This window comes from Nannobrachium achirus, assembly GCF_963921795.1.
Source record: "Nannobrachium achirus genome assembly, chromosome: 10".
Classification (NCBI taxonomy): Eukaryota; Metazoa; Chordata; class Actinopteri; order Myctophiformes; family Myctophidae; genus Nannobrachium; species Nannobrachium achirus.
The window spans coordinates 63,072,301-63,096,974 of NC_137819.1; the positions used below are offsets into that span (position 1 = coordinate 63,072,301).

The following is a 24,674-nucleotide window of genomic DNA, read 5'->3' on the forward strand; positions in this document are numbered from 1 at the left end:
TTTATATTAGATACTGTGACGTCATTTATATTAGATACTGTGATGTAATTTATATTAGATACTGTGATGTCATTTATATTAGATGCTGTGATGTCATTTATATTAGATAGTGTGATGTCATTTATATTAGATAGTGTGATGTAATTTATATTAGATACTGTGATGTCATTTATATTAGATAGTGTGATGTCATTTATATTAGATACTGTGATGTCATTTATATTAGATAATGTGATGTCATTTATATTAGATAGTGTGATGTCATTTATATTAGACACTGTGTTGTCATTTATATTAGATACTGTGATGTCATTTATATTAGATACTGTGATGTCATTTATATTAGACACTGTGTTGTCATTTATATTAGATACTGTGATGTCATTTATATTAGATACAAAGATGTCATTTATATTAGATACTGTGATGTCATTTATATTAGATACTGTGATGTCAAGTGAAGCATGACCAAAAGCTTCACCTTTCTGTTGTTCAGTCGTCCAACCTGGATAACATTACTCAGAAAGTTTACAAAACACAGCTTCACTTTGCTGGGAAAACATTCTCTGAGTGGATACAATAGTGTGTTGCTATAGCAACCACACTAACTAAACTAAGAGTCTAAAATCCCTGCTGGTTGAACCCACCAGACCAGTGGTTTGAACCCACTGACACTCAGTAGTGGAACCTAAAATAAAAATCACACCCAGAGTGAAGAGATTGGTGCCTTTTATGAGTCTGTCCGGACGGACGGACAGACAGACAGACATACAAAGCCAAAAGTAGGAGTGGTTAGCACCGCTCAAAAAGGACCATATCGTTATTATTTTCAATGGGTCTCTTTCACTCAGCTCTTTACATTTCTGCTATATTCTTTACTATAGGTTTGCTTCTAAATAAAGAGCCACGTCTGATTCATGACAGGCTGTGTAAAGCCGTGATTTGTGCATCTCAGCTTCATCAGATGATGACCAAATCAAATGTGCCTTCATGTGTTCATCATTTGCATTGTTTCCTGTTTAACACCATAAAAGACAAGCGGAATATCCAACGTTAAACCAGCTTCACTGTGGTGAAAGCACTCTGTAGTACAAGTTCAAAGGCATCAGATCTATAAGCTTACAATGCTTTGCATCGCAACACCTTGACAGCTTGTAGATCTGCTTTATTTGGAAAGCGAGTTCCTGATGCGATGTCATGTAAACAACAGCAAGCTTTGTGATGTGAGGAGACGGATGAGAAATAGAGAGACTGAATGCTGGTCTCTAGCAGGTTGTTTATAAAGCTTTTACACAGTTTAGTCAGTAAATATGCAATGTAGATCAGTCTTCATTTCACACCTTTAACTGTTGGGTGAAATCTTTGATATCAAATCTGCTATCTATCACTCATTCTGTGCTGTCAAGTGGTGTCGTCTATTCCACACTCCGCTCCGCTAAATACTGTTTATGTCTGGATAACTAGATAGGAGATATTTTATTTACCTCCCATGACAGTGAACTATGTATAATTTGTTATGATAATCTCTTATTTAATTTGCATTTACAGACTTGTTGGCTGTGACCTCAGACAGACAGAGGTTGAAGTTGTGGCTTCAGCTCTCAGCTCTAATCCTTCCCATTTGAGAGAATTGGACCTCAGTGAAAACAACCTGAACGACTCAGGACTAGTGGAGCTGCTCTGTGAAGGACTGAAGAGTCTGCACTGTAGGCTGGAGATTCTACGGTAAGATACATTTACCTGATTTATTTTGATCACTTCTGTTTTATTATGTACTGTATTATGTGAATATAATATGAGAATGTATTAATAAGCTTGATATCATGGTAAGCCATGTGCCTGAATAGACGTTAAAATGACCCCAAACATGTTTGAAAGTGTAATATCCCTTTAACGTATAGGCTACTTCGTCATACAACGGGATTGTGCATAAAAAAATAACTGATCTACAAGCTCACAACGCGTCGAGGACACAAAGCTCATGTGAGCTTGTAGATTTGCTGTTTTCAACGTGTGACCCCAAAACTATTTTTGGGCTAGCTTTGTGCAACATACAGTATAAGTGTATACAGGGTATCTGCACATTTATAAAGTTACAATTTATTGACTTTAAAACCAAATTGACCAAATTGTCAAATATTCTGGAAGGAAGAGGCAAACATTCTGAAATAGCTGATCTACAAGCTCACTGCGAGGCATTGTTCCAAGTGCTTGTCAGGGTGGGGATTCCCAGTATAAATATGATTATCAATCAGTCAATCTGGTGTTTCATTCTTCATTCAGACTGGCTCACTGCAACTTGTCAGAGAGAAGCTGTGAACTTCTGGTCTCAGCTGTAAGCTCTCATCCCTCCCTAAGAGAGCTGGACCTGAGCTCCAACATGGTGAATGTTCCAGTCCTGGAGAACTGCAAGTGAGTAGACTTGAGCTGTGTCCATGTTAGTGCACTGAATGTGCAGTGTTTCCCTCATGTGTCTCTGAACAGAGTATTCACTCTGACACAAAGTCACAAATAGATGTGTACATATTACTGTATTTAGTAGGGCTGTCAAAGTTAACTCGATAATAACGAGTTAGCGCCCATTCCTTTTAACGTGTGATTAGCGCACTGTGGTGTTTGAAACATGGTCCACTCCAAGCGCCGTGGACCGTGGTCCACTCCAAACGTGTTTGGTTAAACATAACATAAGGTAAACGTGTTGTAATTTGATAAAATGCCACGAAAACAAACTCGTAGCTTATTATCTCCAAAGTAAAGCCTGACTAAAGGGCTGTCCATGCTGTCTCCGACCACCAAACTTTTTGCAGCTTTCCCAACTCAGTCGGTGACAGTATGGACAGGCCTTTAGACTTTGTCGTACGACATGTTATAAGGTGATCTGCAAGCATGCAAGGTGTGATTTTGCAGATTGGCTATTCCCACTTGCGGAAACTTGCAGGATGTGAGACGTTCAGAAACATTTGCCTTCACAATAAAAGCCTAATTGTTAGTAATCATTACTGCAATGTTACAGTTAGTAAATCAATATGTCCATCTCTTGTGCTTGAGCTCTGGTCCTTGGCGTTAGAAGGAGTTCTCCTTAACTCACTAAGGAAAGTAGGCTTTCACATCAGATCCGTTTTTGTGAGTAGCTAAAGTCTTTTTTTTTAAAAGACACATATGAGAGGCTAAGCAGTCTGGGCTACCGTGGCTGTGAGTGCAAGGGCTCATCGGTGACATAGCGTTAAGGATAACACCTTCTAACACTATGGACCAGAGTCAGAGAATGTGGAAATGTGTCCCTGCCATTATTTACACCCTGCAAAGTGTAAATAATAACTTAACTAGACTGCAGAGAGAATTGTTTGGTGCCTCAAAGAAACTAGTACTTGTGGTTGAGAAATAACATGACAAAGCCTATCCAAGATATATCTGCATAGTAAAGTTGCATCAAGAAGGGATAAAAGGAGAGTGGAGTTCTCTAGAGGTTAAGGTGGAGTCTGAGGAGGAGATGAGATCCAAACTGGGCAGCAGTGAGTACTGTATGTCTGGATGGGCTGCAGGACCAAGATAATGATAGGAGAAACACTGTAGTGTCAGCTAGATAATGATAGGAGAAACACTGTAGTGTCAGCTAGTGGAGACGTTGTGTTAGACACTGAGACATTGATGCATTGTTGTTCTACTTCCTACAGAGTGAAACACGGAGGAGAAGATTGTCTTAATTCTCAACTCATTACCAGATGTGAGTATCTGTCTGTGTCAATATCACACGTTAAAGATGCAGTGGTGTGACACCCCCCCCCCCCCCATCAGGTATTATGATTATACTTGGAGGATGTTTTTTTTTTTTTTTCAAAAAAGTGTACAAAATGTGTTAAAATTAGTTTTTTATGAAGCCGCACCCACCAGTTCACAAGTATACCAGGTTTTCACCTTAGCACCACCCACCACCCACAAGTGTACCAGGTTGTCACCTTAGCACCACCCACCTGAACCAGTCCCTCCACCTCCTACAACAAGACCACCCACCTTTCCTAATCCCTCCTCCTCATGAAAGTACTGCCCATAGACCATATTCACACCGCGGCCATCTTGGATCACATGACTTCCTGGAGTAGCAGCCTGCATTACAAACCATTGTGAACAATGGAGCGATGGTCCCAAAATATGAGTTCTATTCAACCAATTTCTTTTGACCAAATTGACAAATGGGCAGATGACAACACCAACATCCCCAAAAGGATTAAATAGAAGGGTACATCCACAATATTCATGGTAGTTAGGTTGCAACCTTACTGTGTAAAAAGACTTGCTATATTCTGTGCAGTGCTTGCTCCACTATCAAATTAACTATTTGTTGTTAGATTGTTTCTGATTAATATGCAAAAATCACGATACAGTAATATTAACTATATGATGGCAGAGCAAGCACTAGTCTGCATACTGTAGCAAGTCTTTGTACAGAGTAACACTGCAACCTAACTACCATGAATATTGTGGATATACCCTTCTATTTAATCATTTTGGGGATGTTGATGTTGTCATCTGCCTATTTGTCAATTTGGTAAAAAGAAATTGGTTGAATAGAACTTATTCTGCCCTCAGTTTGAGTTCATGCTTTATGTTCATGTTAGAAACTTAAGTTTACATTGCTTGTGTGTTTATTTTGTAGTAATCCAATGAGTTGCTTTTATTTTGAAATGCTAAGGTTAGCAGACTCTTATTCTGACATGTCAGTAGTGGTTTAGCAGTGCATGCTGGGAAGAAGAAGCTCAGTAACTCAGTAGACTCCATTATACGGCAACAGTCCGCCATTCCGAAACACCGCTATTCCGAAGCAGGGTTAGGGTTAGGTTTAGGGTTAGGGTTAGGGTTAGGGTTAGGTTTAGGGTTAGGGGTAGGGTTAGGGTTAGTTAGGGTTAGGGTAAGGGTTAGGGTTAGGGTTAGGGGTAGGGGTAGGGTTAGGGTTAGAAGTCAACGTTCGGAATAGCGGTGTTTCGGAATGGCGGGGTGTAACCCCATTATACAACAAGCTGACAAGCACATGATGGCAGTGTTTTCTGTATCTTAAATCTTTATGCACCGTCGAAAGCAATGGCTGTAAGTTTTAACATGATTCACTTTCTGTACACTATTTTGGTTTGTTTATGAGCAAATTCATGTAGATAATTCATGTTTGTTAAGAAATATGATGTTAATGGAAACTTTTAGATCGGCTACTTTTCAGAGACTAGCATTTCATTACATGTAGCTGTGTTTGTATTTCATATTAGCACTTATTTGCCAGTTTAAATTCATATAGTGATATTTTGATGATAGCTAAGACATTTCTTTGTCTTTGTTTTTCTGTTTGCTACAGTTTTACACAATTTTCACCTGTAACTCTGAAGATTGTAATTATTAAAAGGAGCAAGGCGCTCGCTTCCTGGCTCGTGAAAACCGAGTTTGGCTGTCTGTTTAACCTCGTTAACATACTGGAAGTATACAACACGTTGTGGGAACAGAACAGAACTCGTATTTTGGGACCATCGCTCCATTGTTCACAATGGTTTGTAATGCAGGCTGCTACTCCAGGAAGTCATGTGATCCAAGATGGCCGCGGTGTGAATATGGTCTATGGCTCTTCCCAGTTGTTTACTAAATGCTCTAGAACAGTGATTGTCAATCTGGGGTCTGGGGACCCCCAGGGGTCCTTGAGGGAGTTCCAAAGGGTCCACAGCAAAATTTGTTTACTGTCAAAGTCAGTGTAACCAGTTGAAACCTATATACAGATTGGCTATTTGAAAATAGCAGATCTACAAGCTCAAGTGACTTGATTGTAGATCTGCTATTTTCAAATGCATAAATTGATTAATCTGGCTACATTTTTTTCCCCCCTTTTCCTTACAGCTCTACATTTTAATTTGGTTTTAGTTTACATGAAAAGGTTTAAGAACAAGGTTTAATATGGCACTCAATCAACACCTACAACTTGTAGCCTATGGGATATAGGCTTTAAAAACTGTGCTCTCATTTTGTACACTCATTGGAGCCATCTCCATCATTCTAAATTATATTTATTTTCACCTAGGAGTACTTCATGTCCATAGCTGATAAGTATTGCGTGCAGATAAGCTCCTTGTCGCGGTAACGTGCACAGGCGTTTAACATGAAGGCACCCATTTAATTCACTGCATGCTGTCAAAATCAACCCAGTTTAAAAGGTTGTTACAAGCCATCTAAGCATTTTTTCAGACCGTCAGAACAATAGACATCTGTAGGTTGCCTTTACATTTTCCACAAGAGGTTTAGGTGCAGGGATCTTTACGTTCTAGATACAAACCAAATCCCACACCTACAGTGGACGGTGAGACTTGAGTCAAACCAAAATCACAAATTCATGTTTGCGAATTTGCGATCATTACTTTTATTTGGGTTGGTAGACATTTTAACTCACCAGTAACATTCCTGAGGTGCTGCTTTCTGTGTCACCAGGATAGATTGTTGGAACAGCGCCTGGCTTCAATATGTTCCATTTAGCAAATCCCAAGTTTACTTGTGTTGGGTTAAGATAGTGAAGCAGTGATCTGCGAAAAAACTACACACACGAAGGGGGAGAGGGCTGAGGGATTCACCCTGTCTTTATAAACACAATTCAACCATTGATCTCATTTGTCAGTGTCAACTGGTAAAGTGTGAAATGTTTGATAGCTGTCAGCAGCATCTGGGCACAGAGCATAGAGCAACCTGGCGTTTCTCTGCCCACAAAGGTTGTACTAATATAATGAAATGATGAAGAGGGGAGGTGCGTGGGTGGGTTCGATTATATTGCGTTAGTTTATCGCTCTTTTTGGATTGGCACTTTTTACCCCCAAGGTTTCTTCCTCCAGGAAGAAACCCAAATACAAAGGGAATACATAATTGCTCATAACAACCACACCAGGGGGTCTAATGAAGTACTGTCAACCTCCTAGTCACATGAAAACCAGAAAAAGTAGAAAACTATGGCACCGCCTCTTTAACATTTCATAAACTATTGCAAGGATCTTCAACATTTTCAGGCCAAGGAACCCTTAGTTGAGAGAGAGACGAAGCAGGGACCCCCAGAACCTTGTCATAGATTCCATATGTTTCCATAAGTGTATTTTGGATTTGTGTAAATTTGAGTTTTCAGATATTTAATCACCTGAACTGTCAATACTTAATAAACTTGACCTTTGACCTACTTTGTGTGTGTGTGTGTGTGTGTGTGTGTGTTTGTGTGTGTGTGTGTGTGTGTGTGTGTGTGTGTGTGTGTGTGTGTGTGTGTGTGTGTGTGTGTGTGTGTGTGTGTGTGTGTGTGTGTGTGTGTGTGTGTGTGTGTGTGTGTGTGTGTGTGTGTGTGTGTGTGTGTGTGTGTGTGTGTGTGTGTGTGTGTGTGTGTGTGTTGTTTTCTCATCAGATTTAACAGGGAGGAACATGAAGGTCCTGGAGACATTCCTGGGAGATCCTGTATATTCCCTCTCTGACTTCCCAAAAGCTGCTATGAATAAATCCATGGGGAGTAAAAATGTCCACTTGGACCTCTTTGTCCGCTTCCTTCATGGCCTCTCTGTGGAGTCAACCCGGAATCTGTTGGGAAGCCTATTGGAACAGACAAAGAGCAGTCCATGGGAGATCCAGAAAGCCACCAACAACCTGAGGGAGTTGATAAAAGATGCCTCTCCTGATAGATGTGTCAACATCTTCCACATCCTCCAGTGTTTGACGGAGATAAACGACCACTCATTACATCAGGAGATCCAACAGTACCTGAAGTCAGAGAACAGAACAGAGAAACTGTCTGAGACCCTGTGTTCAGCTCTGGCCGTCATACTGCAGACGTCAGAGGAGGTTCTGGATGAGTTGGACCTGGACAAATACAACACATCAGAGGAGGGGCGAAGGAGACTGGTCCCAGCTGTGAGGAACTGCAGGAAGGCTCGGTTAGTAGTCATGTAGTCTCACGTGGCCAGACTGTTGACTCCCACGATTTGCAAATGCTCCCGTCATACAGTTTGGGGCAAAGGAGGTCTTTGGATGAGTGGAAGTGAAGCCTCCTCCAAACAAATCACAACCTCCACCCCTCATTTCTCACATGCCCCCTCTTTTATTTGACTAAATACCATAAAACTATAGTTGACTAAATCTACAGTTGATTTAGTCGACTAAATTGCTTTTTGGAGGGCCGTGACAGTGTTGACATTTTTACTCAGCTGTGTGCTGAAAATAACAGATCTACAAGCTCACAACATGTCGAAGCACCACAAGTTGAGAGCATGTAGATCTGCTACTTTCTGAGAGAGTGACATCTGCACACAACTAAACAAAAAATGACTTGTCTTTTAGTTCTGGATCTCTTCTCCACTAGTCCCTCCCTAACAGTTTTGTTGAGGAAATAGTAAGTATATTTAGTCATAGTCAGGGGCGTCAATTGGGTATGGCAGGGGTATGCAGCTGCCATACCCTGGGTCCAGGGGGGAAAATAAGTTACTTTTAAATATAAATCCATGAATGTCTCTTTGTCTATTAAAATAACTACAAATGCAACATTCAACAAAATGGTCACTTTAACAAGATATTATAATTATATTCTCCACACTTGTAGACTATTCTCATCAGCTTGACAGAATGGTATATTCCCAGGTTCCGCAGGTCAGCTGCACAGGAGCAATAAATTATTTAATTGTGGCACGTTTACTAACATGCTAAGTTTAGCTGCACTTGAACAACCATTCCAGGCTGCCATATCAGCCCAAGAATCCGTAGAAACCTGTGTAAAAAACGGACAAAACTCATTTTGTCTTTTGTTTTTGCTGCAAGGCGTTGTAAGCATGTAGATCTGCTATTTTCAAAATAGAACCGTGTTATACAGAATGTAATGCCTCTTTTCCATGACGACTCCCATCTTTGCCATACCCTAGCTTTTGCTGAACTGACGCCACTGGTCATAATTTTAGTCATCATATCTTAGTTTTTATTTAGTTTTGTCATTGAGAAAAGGTAGTTGTCAGTTTTATTTTTATTTGTTTATTTGTGGTGTTAAAAAAGAAAAAAAGGAAAGAAAAAACTATTTGCACCTCATTGGATATTTGCTATCTCTGTACCTGTGATGCTCTGTGTGGGAGCATCACTTGTATTTCCTGGTTCTGTCTCTTGTCTCTTCACATAACCTCCATATTGTAACTTATGAAATGTTATAATATTGGGGGAAATGAAAACTAACGTTGTGTCGGTGCTCCGCCTCGAAGCCAGATCAAAGCCTGCAGCTGTGGCCCAGCTTGAGGAGACAGGGATGAGAAATAGAGAGACTGAATGCTCTGCGAAATACTTTTTATGTCTGGATAACTATAGGATAATCTTTAACTTCCATGAGAGTGAACTATGTATAACCTGTTTTGATAATCTCTTATTTAATCCTCATTTACAGACTTGTTGGCTGTAACCTCGGGCAGAAAGAGGTTGAAGTTGTGGCTTCAGCTCTCAGCTCTAATCCCTCCCATTTGAGAGAATTGGACCTCAGTGAAAACAACCTGCACGACTCAGGACTAGTGGAGCTGCTCTGTGAAGGACTGAAGAGTCTGCACTGTAGACTGGAGATTCTACGGTAAGATACATTTACCTGATTTATTTAGATATTTCCGTTTTATTATGTACTGTCTTATGTGAATATAATATGACTGCTGTGGTGAGAATGTATTAATAAGCTTGATATCATGGTAACCAAATTCTATGTGCCTGATTAGAATAGCTGATCTACAAGCTCACAACTCATTGAGGACGCAACACTTGTGAGCTTGTAGATCGGCTATTTTCGACGTGTTGTACAGATGTGCCATTTCAAAACTTCACACGTCCTGCCATTGGCAAGACAGTAGATTTTCAGGGGATTTTCAGAAATGTTTGATTGTAGATCAGATATTTTAGATTGTAGATCAGATATTTTAGATTGTAGATCAGATATTTTAGATTGTAGATCAGATATTTTAGATTGTAGATCAGATATTTTAGATTGTCGATCAGATATTTTAGATTGTAGATCAGATATTTTAGATTGTCGATCAGATATTTTAGATTGTAGATCAGATATTTTTGCTAGTTTCTGAAACAAATAAGCTTTGTTCTCCAAACCGGTGAAAAAAATGCATTTGCAGGAAATCTTCAGGAAAATAGCAGTAAATACTGAAGAGTTGAAACAGCATATCTGTAGCTGTAGTTATCAAGCTTTACCGAGGTACGCAACAGATCAATGCATAATCAATAGCTTGCATCTAACTACTGTACCAATCAATTATCTTTCTATTAGCCTAGGTATGAGGTTCCCAAACTGAGGGTCTGGATCCCCAAGGGGGCCCCAAATTATTTTGGGGGTCTCCAGGTGATTAGCTTAATATGCAACATTGTTTTCTCACACAACAGTAATCAAACCAACATACAGTATAAGGGTATACAAGGCATATTTCTAAAGGAACAATTTAAATGACTTTTAGGACCTTTTTAAAACCAAATTGGACAAATTGTCAAATATTACAGAAGAAAGAGGCAAACATGTGATAATAGCCGATCTACAAGCTCATTGCGAGACGTTGAGAGCTTGTAGTTTTCACAATAATGTATCTGTGGAGTCAAACTAAAAACAACATACAGTATCTTTGTCCAAGCTCCAGATTCAATCATTTTATTGCAGATGGTTTTGACAACAATTAGCACCTCATTGGATATTTGTTATCTCTGTACCTTTGGTCCAATATTCCGTAGTCAGACTATATTTAATATTCCCACCACTTATGGATGAGGAGTGGTTTCATCATTCTTAAAACTCAACTGTCCAGCTGGTGGGAGCGTCACTTATGCATTTCCTGGTTCTGTCTCTTGTCTCTTCACATAACTTCCATATTGTAGTTTACTAGAAGTTTGCGGCCCTTTGGGCCGCAAAAGTCTAGAGTTCAGTTTTTGAAAAAAAAAAAGTTTTTTGAAAAAAAAAAGTTTTTTGAAAAAAAAAAAAGTTTTGTGAAAGGTATTGGTGATGCGATGACGTGGTGTATACGGACGCTCAGCTCCCCGGGCCCTTCCCCGTCTTTCTTTCTCTCTCTCTCTCTCTCTCTCTCTCTCTCTCTCTCTCTCTCTCTCTCTCTCTCTCTCTCCTCCGCTCAGCTCCCCTCCCCCCTCCTCTGTAACTTGATACTCTGGTGACCAGTTTGTGAGCACTGTCAAGATACTCCTTCAGGACTGGCTGCTCTGCGTGAGGCGAAAGGCGAAACTTTGTTAAATTGAAATGAATGCGGTTCAAAGAGTGGCATGTTTAAAATGTGGACAGTGCAAAATTTTCACGCTTGTTTGACGTGGTGGCTATGTTTGTGAGAGGTGTTGTGAGAGAATGGAGCTAAACATTCTGTTTGAGAATTGCCACCACTTTGTGTTTGCTGAATTGTATGTATTAGATGAAATGTTATAATATTGATGGAAATGCAAACTAACGTTGTGTCGGTGCTCCGCCTCGAAGCCAGATCAAAGCCTGCAGCTGTGGCCCAGCTTGAGGAGACAGGGATGAGAAATAGAGAGACTGAATGCTGGTCTCTAGCAGCTTGTTTGGAAAGCTTTTACACAGTTTAGGCAGTAAATATGCAATGTAGTTCAGTCTTCATTTCACACCTTTAACTGCTGGGTGAAATCTTTGATATAAAAATGTATATATTTCTCTGTACAGTCATTCTGTGCTGTCAAGTAGTGTCGTCTATTCCACACTCTGCTCCACTAAATACTGTTTATGTCTGGATAACTAGATAGGAGATATTTTATTTAACTCCCATGACAGTGAACTATGTATAATTTGTTTTGATAATCTCTTATTTAATCTACATTTACAGACTTGTTGGCTGTAACCTCAGACAGACAGAGGTTGAAGTTTTGGCTTCAGCTCTCAGCTCTAATCCTTCCCATTTGAGAGAATTGGACCTCAGTGAAAACAACCTGAACGACTCAGGACTGAAGAGTCTGCACTGTAGACTGGAGATTCTACGGTAAGATACATTAACTGATTTATTTTGATCACTTCTGTTTTATTATGTACTGTATTATATGAGTATATTATGAATGCTGTGGTGAGAATGTATTAATAACGTTGATATCATGATAACCCAAGCCTCTGTGCCTGAGTAGACGTTAAAATGACCCCAAACATGTTTGAAAGTGTAATATCCCTTTAGAGGCAAATGTATAGGCTACTTCGTCATACAACGGGATTGTCCAAGATAATAACTGATCTACAAGCTCATAATGCGTCGAGGACGCAACACTTGAGAGCTTGTAGATCGGCTATTTTCGATGTGCAACCCGTTGTAGCTACGCCACAGTTATCAAGCTTTACCGAGGTACGCAACAGATCAACATACTGTATAATCAATAGCCTGCATCTACCTACTGTACCAATCAACTATCGTTCTATTAGCCTAGGCATGAGGTTCCCAAACTGAGGGTCGGGACCCCCAAGGGGGTCTAATCCAGATGATTATCTTAATGTGAAACATTGTTTTCAGTAAACAAACTAACAAACAGTATATGTGTATACAGAGCACATTTATAATGGTACATCAAACATGTAATTTTCCAAATGTCTGTCTGTCTGAGTGTCTGTCTGTCTGAGTGAGTGTCTGTCACAGCGTTTCTCCTCAGTGGCTGGAGCAATTGATCTGAAATCGCATCACCATTAGCATATGAACACACCTAACATAACTGTGAAGCCCGTTTGTCACTTTCACAAATCATATGCTGTATATTAGCATTTTTATGGTGTATCTATATCTATTCTGCATCTAGCTTGAGGCATATCTATTCTGCATCTAGCATGAGGCAACATGTTTAACCAGCTCTGTGTGTGTGTGAGTGTGTGTGTGTGTGTGTGTGTGTGTGTGTGTGTGTGTGTGTGTGTGTGTGTGTGTGTGTGTGTGTGTGTGTGTGTGTGTGTGTGTGTGTGTGTGTGTGTGTGTGTGTGTGTGTGTGTGTGTAGGCGGGTGGGCGGGCGGGCGGGCAGGGGTGGGGGGGGTCGGTTATTTCTTACATTGATGCTCCTACATATTATCATGCAAGCACCAGTTAAAGTTACTTTCCATCCCTCATATACTGTGTGCACAGTGCACATCCCATAACCCACACACTGCACATCATTTCGGAGCTCATATCTTTGAACGGGTAAGGGCTAGTTCTAATAACTTTTAAGACCTTTTTAACACCAGATTGGAAATTGTCAAATATTACAGAAGGAAGAGGCAAACATTGTGAAAATAGCTGATCTACAAGCTCACTGTGAGGCGTCGTGAGCTTGAAGTTTGGCTATTTTCACAAGTTGAGTCAAACTAAAAACAACATGTTTGTCCAAGCTCCAGATTCAATCATTTTATTGCATCTTCCACAGTTCACCAGTTGAGCTTCTTTACTCTGTTAAAGGGACATAAAACCATTAACCATTTGTTTTATGTTAACATTATAGCCTACATACATACATTTACCTACAGCCGGTTGAGGTTTTCATAGTAGGGGTGCCTTTTCACTCCTGGCAAACATTGAGATAATGTCTCTTTTGCTTAGAACTGACTGAAGATTTAAAATTCAAGTTAAAAATGATCCTAAATAGTTGTTTTAAGTGTCCAAATAAATTCCGAATATTATCAAATTATGTCGTGGTACCCCTGGACTGCCGTCACAACACCCCAGGGTGCCCCGTCACCCACTTTGAAAACCCCATGTCTATTCCACACTCTGCTCCGCTAAATACTGTTTATATCTGGATAACTAGATAAGAGATCTTTTATTTAACTCCTATGACAGTGAACTATGTATCATTTGTTTTGATAATCTCTTATTTAATCTGCATTTACAGACTTGTTGGCTGTAACCTCTGTCCGAGAGAGGTTGAAGTTCTGGCTTCAGCTCTCAGCTCTAATCCTTCCCATTTGAGAGAATTGGACCTCAGTGAAAACAACCTGAACGACTCAGGACTAGTGGGGCTGCTCTGTGAAGGACTGAAGAGTCTGCACTGTAGGCTGGAGATTCTACGGTAAGATACATTACCCAAAGCATCTGTTTTATTATGTACTGTAATATGTGAATATAATATGAATGCAGTGGTGAGAATGTATTAATAAGCTCTTTATCATGGTTACCCAAGCCTATGCCTGAGTAGACGTTAAAATGACCCAAAACATGTTTCAAAGGGTAATATCCCTTTAAGGCAAATTGAAAGGCTACTTTGTCATACAACAGGATTCGTCATACAATAGGATTGTGCACCGAGAAAAGCTGATCTACAGGCTCATAATGCGTCAAGGACGCAACGCTTCAGAGCTTGTAGATCGGCTATTTTCGACGTGCGACCTGTTGTAGCTACGCCACAGTTATCAAGCTTTACCGAGATACGCAACAGATCAATAGTTAATCAATAGCCTGCATCTACCTACTGTACCAATCAATTATCATTCTATTAGCCTAGGCCTGAGGTTCCCAAATTATTTTGGGGGTCCCCTGATGATTAGCTCAATGTGCAACATTGTTTTCTCACTCAACAATAAACAAACCAACAAAGTATAAGTGTATACATTTCTAAAGGAACAATTTGATGCCTTTTAGGACCTTTTTAAAACCAAATTGGACAATATTACAGAATGAAGAGGCAAAAATTGTGATAGCTGATCTACAAGCTCACTGCGAGGCGTTGGGAGCTTGTAGTTTGGCTATTTTCACCATATGTATCTGTGGAGCTGAGTCAAACCATAAAAACATACTGTACAGTATGTTTGTCTAAGCTCCAGATTAAATTAATTTATGCAACTGCCACAGTTCACCCGTTGAGCTTCTTTACTCTGTTAAAGGGTTAACCTTAAAGCATTTCTTTATGTTAACCCATATACAGTTACAGAACAATATATAAGACACTTCTTATATCTGTGCATATCTTTGTTGCATTTTTTGGAACTGCTATTTTCCCCTTTCTGGGTTTGCCAAAAGAGGACAAAAACGATTAGCACCACATTGGATATTTCCTATCTCTGTACCTTTGGTCTGATATTACGTAGACAGACCATATTTAATATTCCCACCACTTATGGATGAGGAGTGGATTCATCATTCTTATAACTCAACTGTCCAGCTGGTGGGAGCATCACTTGTATTTCCTGGTTCTGTCTCTTGTCTCTTCACATAACCTCCATATTGTAGCTTATGAAATGCTAGAATATTGGGGGAGATGTAAGATTTTTAATTTTGTAAGATTTTATTGAAGGGAAAGCCCCATTGAGATGCAGCATCTCATTTTCAAGAGGGACCCAAATGAACATGACATACAAAAACATGAACAGCAGGCATACATATATATATATATATATATATATATATATACATACATGCATACATACATACATACATACATACATACATACATACATACATACATACATACATACATACATACATACATACCTACATACCTACATACCTACATACATACCTACATACATACAGTACAGGGATACAGAAACATACTTACACAGATAGCTTGCTCACCCTCACCCACCCCCCCTCCCCAACACCCACCACTTCAGCTGATGCGCAATTAAGAGGCACAGTACAAATACATAAACAATGATTATACTTACAGGTACGGTCAAATTAAAAACACATACAAGTTGTTTCAAGATGAGAGTATAGGGAAGTCTTGAAGTGACCAAGTGATGAAATAGATCTTAGCGATAGAGGAAGATTATTCCAATCAGATGGAGCTTTATGGCTAAAAGACCTTCGTCCAACCACATTAGTTATTGTTGGTACATCAAAGTAAGGATAACGCAGGTGCCTAAGTGGATATGATGAAGTAGATTGAACCAAGTACTCTTTCAGGTAGGAAGGGCATTTAAAGTAAATACATTTGAAAATGAAGAGAAGCCAGTGCATTTACCTTCATGCTTTGGGCTGCAGCCAATTGAGCGAGTTGTACATGTGGCAGTGATGCGTTCTATATGGACACCATATATGGTTATTATTATTATTATTATTATTGCCAGACCCATGAAATGGGTAGGCCTACATAAGCAAATGTCGGTCCGGGTTTTCTATATAAAGGGTATATATGATGATGACATGATGATGACATGCCTACAAAAGGTATGATGTCATAAATGATGATGACAGATAGGGGGTCTGGCACAACCAGGTTGACCTGGTCTAGTTTTATTAGTAATTGTAATTATTTGTATTATTTAGTTATGTATTTATTAATAGTAGGGGAGGGGGAGAGGGGCGGGGGGGAGGAGGAAGACCCCCCCACCAAACCCCACATCATCAGACACAACCAGACCCCGACCAAGCCGCAGAGGATCAGGGGCAAAGGGCCGCCCGCCATCCCGCCAGCCCGCATCTGGCGCCAGCCCGCATCTGGCGCCCGCCGCCCGCCAGATGCAAACTAACATTGTGTCGCTGCTCCGCCTCAAAGCCAGCTCAAAGCCTGCAGCTGTGGCCCAGCTTGAGGAGACAGGGATGAGAAATAGAGAGACTGAATGCTGGTCTCTAGCAGCTTGTTTGTAAAGCTTTTACACAGTTTAGGCAATAAATATACAATGTAGTTCAGTCTTCATTTCACACCTTTAACTGCTGGTTGTAATCTTTGATATTAAAATGTATATATTTTTCCGTAAAGTCATTCTGTGCTGTCAAGAGGTGTTGTCTATTCCAGGGGTTCCCAAACTTTTTTGTCTCAGGGCACCCTGACACAAAGCTCATGTGAGCTTGTAGATTCGCTATTTTCAACGTGTGACCCCAAGGGGGTCCCAAAACTACTTTTGGGCGTCCCCAGCTTAATGTGCAACACACAGTATAAGTGTATACAGGGTATCTGCACATTTATAAAGGTTCAATTTATTGACTTTAAAACCAAATTGACCAAATTGTCAAATATTCATGAAGGAAGAGGCAAACATTCTGAAATAGCCGATCTACAAGCTCACTGCGAGGCATTGTTCCAAGTGCTTGTCAGGGTGGGGGTCCCCAGTTCTAATATGATTATCAATCAATCAATCTGGTGTTTCATTCTTCATTCAGACTTACTCACTGCAACTTGTCAGAGAGATGCTGTGAACTTCTGGTCTCAGCTGTAAGCTCTCATCCCTCCCTAAGAGAGCTGGACCTGAACTCCAACATGATGGTGAATGTTCCAGACCTGGAGAACTGCAAGTGAGTAGACTTGAGCTGTGTCCATGTTAGTGCACTGAATGTGCAGTGTTTCCCTCATGTGTGTCTGAACAGAGTATTCACTCTGACACAAAGTCACACATAGATGTGTACCTACTGTATTTGTGTATTTAGTAGGGCTGTCAAAGTTAACACAATAATAAAGAGTTGATGCACATTCCTTTTAACGGCACAATTTGTTTTGATGTGCAATTAACACTTCAGCTGCCTTTGTCGATGCTACTCGTCAATGAAAGGGTTAATATCATGACGCCGTTGACGACGCTCCTCGTCAATCTTACTGTATTTACAGTAAAAGTATTATTACTTTCTATACGGCGCTCCAGTCCAGTCCACGTCGGTAATGCCCGTGATTTGTTTACAACGCATGTTGGGCGTGCACGTGAAGTGAAGCTCCTCCATAGTAAATCCATTGAGAGACCCATAAACAGACTTCATTTACTCAAAAAAGACTTTTTAATCCCAAAGCTGGCATGTTTACAGCACAAACTAGGCTCGGATGGCGGCCGTCATGACAACTGTCATATGACACACGTCATGTGACTAGATGGGCTAAACGTTGAAGTAAAGTGATAATCCATCGACGCAAAAACAATCCCGCCCGGCCCTTCAAAATAATTGTGGCGGCCTACGGAGGAAGTGGCGTGGCACCAATAGGCACCAAGCATCCCTTCAAAGTAAGGGGCAGCAAAAGTGTTAATGCACAGTGGTCAGGTGTTTGAACCGTGGTCCATTCCAAACTCTGAGGTCAACGTATTGTTGTAGTTTGATTAAACATAACATGTAGTTTGATTAAACATAACATGTAGTTTGATTAAACATAACATGTAGTTTGATTAAACATAACATGTAGTTTGATTAAACATAACATGAGGTAAACGTATTGTTGTAGTTTGATTAAACATAACATGTAGTTTGATTAAACATAACATGAGGTAAACGTATTGTTGTAGTTTGATTAAACATAACATGTAGTTTGATTAAACCTAATATGTAGTTTGATTAAACATAACATGAGGTAAACGTATTGTTGTAGTTTGATTAAACATAACATGTAGTTTGATTAAACATAACATGTAGTTTGATTAAACATAACATGTAGTTTGATTAAACATAACATGTAGTTTGATTAAACATAACATGTAGTTTGATTAAACATAACATGTAGTTTGATTAAACATAACATGTAGTTTGATTAAACATAACATGCCACTGAAAAAAGACTCATATAGCTTATTATCTCCCAAGTTAAGACACCTTCACAATAAAAGCCAGATCATTAGTAATCATTACTGCAATGTTAGTAAATAAATTTGCCCATCTGTTATTTGTTGGTCTTGAGTTTATCATTTCAGCTTTTTTCTCCCATTCACACCTTTTGTTACTTGAAGATTCTGGACTGTAGTTGTCATTGTTCCAATAATAATTAACTTTAATTTGCATAAAGCAAGCATTTGTCTACTGCCATGTTGATCATAATCATGTGATTAATTGTATTTAACAAAAATGAAGAACAGTAAAAGTGCAGTAAAAAAGTAGTACAGCCCAGTAGGAACAAAAAAGCCCTTGCGGTCTTGTTTCCGTTGGAGGTCTTGGTATTCAGATTAAATATTTTAATTGATTGACAGCCCTAGTATTTGGTTAATCAGATTGAACATATGTTTTTCCTCACTTAGAGTGAAACATGGAGGAGAAGGTTGGCTTAATCCTCAACTCATTACCAGATGTGAGTATCTGTCTGTCTGTGTCAATATCACACATTAACATTTTATACACTGTTGTATGCTTGGTTGGCTCCTCCCCAGATGCTGTTCTGAAAACTCTTCAGGAGAGCTTCCAGGGAATTCAGGTTTCTCTGCTCTTGGCCTGGTCCTTAACACCAGCAAGACTAAGTTTAAACACACCACCAAATAACAGGCTAATAAAACATGTTTTCTATTAAAGAATGCTCACATTTGACCGAGATGACATGTTGATGCTGGAATCCAGGATGGCAGAGATTCCATTAAATGGACCAGAGGGCTTGTAGATTGTCTATATTTCCAAAACAACCGATCTACAAGCTCACCATGCGTTGTGAGGTTTTAGATCATCTATATTTGAAAATTAGACAAAAATCACAGATCTACAAGCTCAAAATGTGTAACATCCTGACGGGTTCTGAATTTGTAAAGTGTGTTTGAAAAATACTCGATCTACAAGCTCAAAACGTGATGTATTTTGATGGACCTTGATGGTATCATAATGGCTTGGCTGCATGCTGAAAATAGCAGATCTACAAGCTCACAATGTGCCGCAGCATGACGCGTTGTGAGCTTGTAGATTGCTATTTTCAGCAACATTTATTTTATTTCTATTGCATCTCTTCTGCGTTGTGTGTGTGCGCGTGTGCGTGTGTTTGTGTGTGTGTGTGTGTGTGTGTGTGTGTGTGTGTGTGTGTGTGTGTGTGTGTGTGTGTGTGTGTGTGTGTGTGTGTGTGTGTGTGTGTGTGTGTGTGTGTGTGTGTGTGTGTGTGTGTGTGTGTGTGTGTGTGTGTGTGTGTGTGTGTGAAAAAATAGCAGATCAACAAGCTTGAACATTTCTGCAGGTCTTTGAATATTTTTGACCCGATTCCATTCTAAACCGTTCTTCTAAATCAGTGGATTTGGCCACGGACCCCCATCTCAAAATGTGTTTTTTCCGGAGACCCCCGGAAGCAAAGTTGGCTTTGAAAAATACACCATTCAAAGGTTTGCACAAATGTTTTTCAAAGAATAGAAGATCTACTAGTCCACGCCACATTTTATGTACTTTAACCTTATCGCTCTCTATTGTCTATTCAAAAATACAGATATACAAGCCTATAGGGCATCATTTGGTCATTTGGTGCCAGAGTAGTTGGCGGGAATCCCCCCTGCGTCCGCGGACCCCCAGGGGTCACGGACTGTGCACCAGGGGGTCCCCAGTAAACTAGTTCATGCCACATTTGATACTTTGAGCATTGTTCTCTATTGGCTATTATAAAAATAGCAGATCTACAAGCTCACAGCACGACATTTGGTCACTGGGTGCCTGACTAGTGGGCCGTGACTTCCACCCACCCGGAGACCCCACAGGGGTCCTTGGGGGCTTACCAGGGGGTCCCCAGTAAACTAGTTCACGCCACATTTTACGCACTAACCATATTGTTCTCTATTGGCTATACAGAAATACAGATCTACAAGCTCATAGGGCTCCATTGGGTGTCAGAGTAGTTGGCAGGAATCCCCCCTGCATCCGCGGACCCCTAGGGGTCACAGACTGTCCTCTAGGGGGTCCCCAGTAAACTAGTTTGTGCCACATTTTATACTTATAGCATGTATTTGCTATTCTAAAAATAGCAGATATACAAACTCATAGCGCGTCATTTGGTCACTGGGTGCCAGACTAGTGGGCGGCAACTGCCACCCGTCCTGGGACCCCACAGGGGTCCTTGGAGGCTTATCAGGGGGTCCCCAGTAAAATAGTTCACGCCACAATTTATGCACTTTAAATATATTGCTTGACTATTCAAAAATACAGATCTAAAAGCACATAGAGCATCATTTGGTCATTTGGTGCCAGAGTAGTTGGCGGGGATCACCCCTGCGTCCGTGGACCCCCAGGGGTCATGGACTGTGCACCAGGGGGTCCCCAGTAAACTTGTTTGTGCCACAGTTTATACTTGAAGCATTGTTCTCTATTGGCTATTCAAAAAATAGCAGATCTACAAGCTCATAGCGCGTAATTTGGTCACTGGGTGCCAGACTAGTGGGCGGCGACCTCCACCTGTCCAGGGACCCCACAGGGGTCCTTGGGGGCTTACCAGGGGGGTCCCCAGTAAACTAGTTCACACCACATTTTATGTACTTTAACCATACTGATCTCTTTTGGCTATATGCTAAAATACAGATCTACAAGCTCATAGCGCGTAATTTAGTCGTTTGGTCTCAAAGTAGTTGGCGGGAATCCCCCACGCATCCGCGGACCCCCAGGGGTCACGGACTGTGCACCAGGGGGTCCCCAGTAAACTAGTTTGTGCCACATTTTATACTTTAAGCATTGTTCTCTTTTGGCTATTCTAAAAATAGCAGATCTACAAGCTCAAAGGGCGTCATTTGGTCACTGGGTGCCAGAGTAGTGGGCGGCGACATCCACCTGTCCGGGGACCCCACAGGGGTCCTTGGGGGCTTACCAGGGGGTCCCCAGTAAACTAGTTCATGCCACATTATGCACTTTAACCTTATTGCTTTCTATTGGCTATTCAAAAATAGCAGATCTACAAGTTCATAGGGCAGGGTTCCCCAATTAGTTTTCCCCAAGGGCCAAATTATGTCTAGGGTACCAAGCCGAGGGCCACAACATAGCAGGGGGCGACAGTGGCGCTCCAACTACTCCAGCGACAGTTCAGATATCGTCATTGTCGGGTGAAAATCTTGTATGCTAAACCGATCGTTTTGCATTTATCATTTAAAAAATGATTTAAACTAGCGGTGCGAGGCGTTGTGTGCTTGTAGATCGGCTGTTTTCACTACTTTTGTGCAACGGCCTTGTTTGATGAAGCAGGGCTTTACTTTGCGAAAGAACATACAAATTTGGAGATATAAGGTTTCCAGTTTCCACCCGACAACGACGATATACTATAGTGTTGTTGCTGCTCACCATTAGGTTGGTGGGGGCCAGACAGTAGCCCCCCGCGGGCCAGACCGCCTATTGGGGAACCCTGTCATAGAGCGTCATTTGGTCACTGGGTGCCAGACTAGGGTGCGAGGACCTCCATCCGTCCGCTTCACCCACAGGGGTCAAAATAGCAGACATACAAGCTCACAGCAATATTTTCATCCCATTCTAAAAATGTCTTCCAAATCAGTGCATCTCAAACTGTTTCATGTCAAGGACCCCCAAAATGACACGCGTTTGGCCGTGGACCCCCATCTCAAAATATCTTGTTCCAGTCACAAATGTTCGCTTTCAAAAATATGTATTCAAATAAGAAATAGCAGACCTACAAGTTTGCAGCGCGGCACTCGGTACCGCGCTGTGATCTTGTAGATCTGCTATTTTTCATTAGGCCTCGTTAAACCATAAAATAATGGTTAAAGTGCTTACAGGTCTTATTTCGTGTGTGTGTGTGTGTGTGTGTGTGTGTGTGTGTGTGTGTGTGTGTGTGTGTGTGTGTGTGTGTGTGTGTGTGTGTGTGTGTGTGTGTGTGTGTGTGTGTGTGTGTGTGTGTGTGTGTGTGTGTGTGTGTGTGTTGTGTGTCAGTCAGTGAATGATGTATTTAATGTTTACTGTGTTGTTTTCTCATCAGATTCCCAGCGTCTCACTCTGGACACACACACAGCACACAGAGACCTCTCTCTGTCTGAGAACAACAGGAAGGTGACACGGGGGGGACAGGTTCAATCATATCCTGAATATCCAGACAGGTTTGATTTCTGGAATCAGGTTCTGTGTACAGAGGGTCTGACTGGACGCTGTTACTGGGAGGTAGAGTGCAGTCGAGCGGTTGAGATAGCAGTGACTTATAGAGGAATCAGCAGGAAAGGACATGGTGGTGACTGTCTGCTTGGACACAATAACATGTCTTGGAGTCTGGAATGTGATGGTAACAGTTACAGTGTCAGACACAATAGTAAGCCGACTGTCCTCCCTGTCAGGGCCTCTAGGGGCTCCAACAGAGTAGCAGTGTTTGTGGACTGTCCTGTTGGGACTCTGTCCTTCTACACAGTGTCCTCTGACTCACTGGCACACCTGTACACCTTCCACAACACATTCACTGAACCTCTCTATGCTGGGTTCAGGTTAAGGTCTATCCCCTCCTCAGTGTGTCTGTGTGAGCAGAGATAGAGTCTCTATGTGAGGGTGACATCAGGTCGCCATGGTTACTCAACATGTTTGAGTTAGTGCAGGTTGTCATGGCGACTCATGGACTCCATATTTGGGAATGAGTGATTCACGGTGACATCATCATGATGATGTAATCAGCAGCACAGTGACATCACACATTCCAGCTCCTGTAGATAAAGTGTTTCTCTGACGTTGTCATGACAACACCCCCATGTGTTTGACCTTTGACCCCGGACCCCCATAAGACAACATTTGTGTCGTTGAAAATGTTACAAATTATTTAAAAGAAACACAAACATTTTACCTAAAATAGCAGACTGTAGATCTGCTATTTTTTAAAAATCATGAACATTTGTGCAGGTATTAGAATTTCTTTTGACCCGTTTCTATTCTAAACCGTTCTTCTAAATCAGTGGTCCTCAAACTTTTTTAAGTCAAGGACCCCCAAAATTACATGTAATTGGTTGCGGACCCCCATCTCAAAATGTCTTGTTCCAGGGACCCCCAGAAGCAAAGTTTGTTTTGGAAAATATACATTCAAAGGTTTGCACAAATGTTCATGGTTTAAAAAAATTAAATCAAAATCAGATCTACAAGCTCTCAGCACGTAATTTGGTCGTTTCGTGCCACAGTGGTGTTCGTGACCTCCATGCGTCTGGGGACCCCACAAGGGTCGTGGACTGTGTACCAGGGGGTCCCCAAGAAAAGTATTTAACATAGCATCAATATCATTTGAACCACTTTATCCATTTGTATGTTGGCTATTCAAAAACAGCAGATCTACAAGCTCACAACACGTCGCAAAAAGATTGAAATGTTCAGTTGGGGGTTCCTGGTACAAATATGTTCAAATGGGGGTCCCTGGTCAAATCCATATTAATGTCAAACTCTATGGTATAAAATAAGTCATTACCACAGGGAGCTTTAGATCTTAGATTAGATCAGATAGAAGTGCACAAACCTCCACTCCACACATTTATAAATACTGTCCATCAATGATGATGATGTAAATATCAGTGTCATACCTGTGTCTCTTATGTCGATACAAACTCATATTTTATGTATATTTTATTTTTGATATTTTTATAAATCAGACAGAGATGAACTGTATATTTGATCATGTAATTGTCACAGTATCAATATTGTTTCTTGTATATAAACCTTTATACTGAACCACTTGAACCCCATATGCTTTATTGACTGGGGTTCCCCAGGGTTCTGTAATTGGTCCCCTGCTTTTCCCCCCACCTCTACACCAGATCTCTTGGGTGAAAATAGCAGATCTACAAGCTGTCTAATAGCTAAGATCTACGTCACAAAGTGACACATTGTGAGCAGTGTTCATTTTGACAGAAACTTATTGTGTCATATTTTAGTTTTTTTATGTCTAGTTTTAGTTGGCTAAATGTCATAACATTTTAGTTGACTGAATCTACAGTTTATTTAGTCGACTAAAATGTATTCTTGTAGGGCTGTGATGATGTTGTAATGCCTGATTTATATGGAGCTCTGTGCCAAAAAATAGACGATCTACAAGCTCACAGCGTGTCTGTGACGCGTTGTGAACTGAACTTGTATATCGGCTATTTTCAGAGAGAGCTACACCCGAGCTC

At 40.8% G+C, this 24,674-nt stretch overlaps 2 protein-coding genes across 2 annotated transcripts in view; both read left to right on the plus strand.

Annotated features, from left to right (window-relative positions):
• The window catches only part of LOC308293212 (protein NLRC3-like), a gene marked incomplete at both ends in the record, with an annotated part of 39,214 nt that extends 22,781 nt beyond the window's left edge, over positions 1–16,433 (plus strand). The window contains 7 exons of the mRNA XM_080735648.1: positions 1,549–1,711; positions 7,786–7,917; positions 9,435–9,586; positions 10,882–10,891; positions 11,893–11,958; positions 13,887–14,013; positions 16,249–16,433. Coding sequence (XP_080591774.1) covers positions 1,549–1,711; positions 7,786–7,917; positions 9,435–9,586; positions 10,882–10,891; positions 11,893–11,958; positions 13,887–14,013; positions 16,249–16,433 — 835 coding nt within the window. The remainder of the gene's footprint in view (positions 1–1,548; positions 1,712–7,785; positions 7,918–9,434; positions 9,587–10,881; positions 10,892–11,892; positions 11,959–13,886; positions 14,014–16,248) is intronic.
• Positions 16,434–18,898: 2,465 nt separating this feature from the next.
• On the plus strand, positions 18,899–23,108 carry LOC308293213 (stonustoxin subunit beta-like; the record flags this gene model as incomplete). Its single annotated transcript, XM_080735649.1, has 2 exons — positions 18,899–18,910; positions 22,531–23,108. 2 exons carry the CDS (start codon positions 18,899–18,901, stop codon positions 23,059–23,061), a joined length of 543 nt encoding a protein of 180 aa, XP_080591775.1. The 3' UTR covers positions 23,062–23,108.
• Between the last annotated feature and the right edge of the window lie 1,566 nt (positions 23,109–24,674).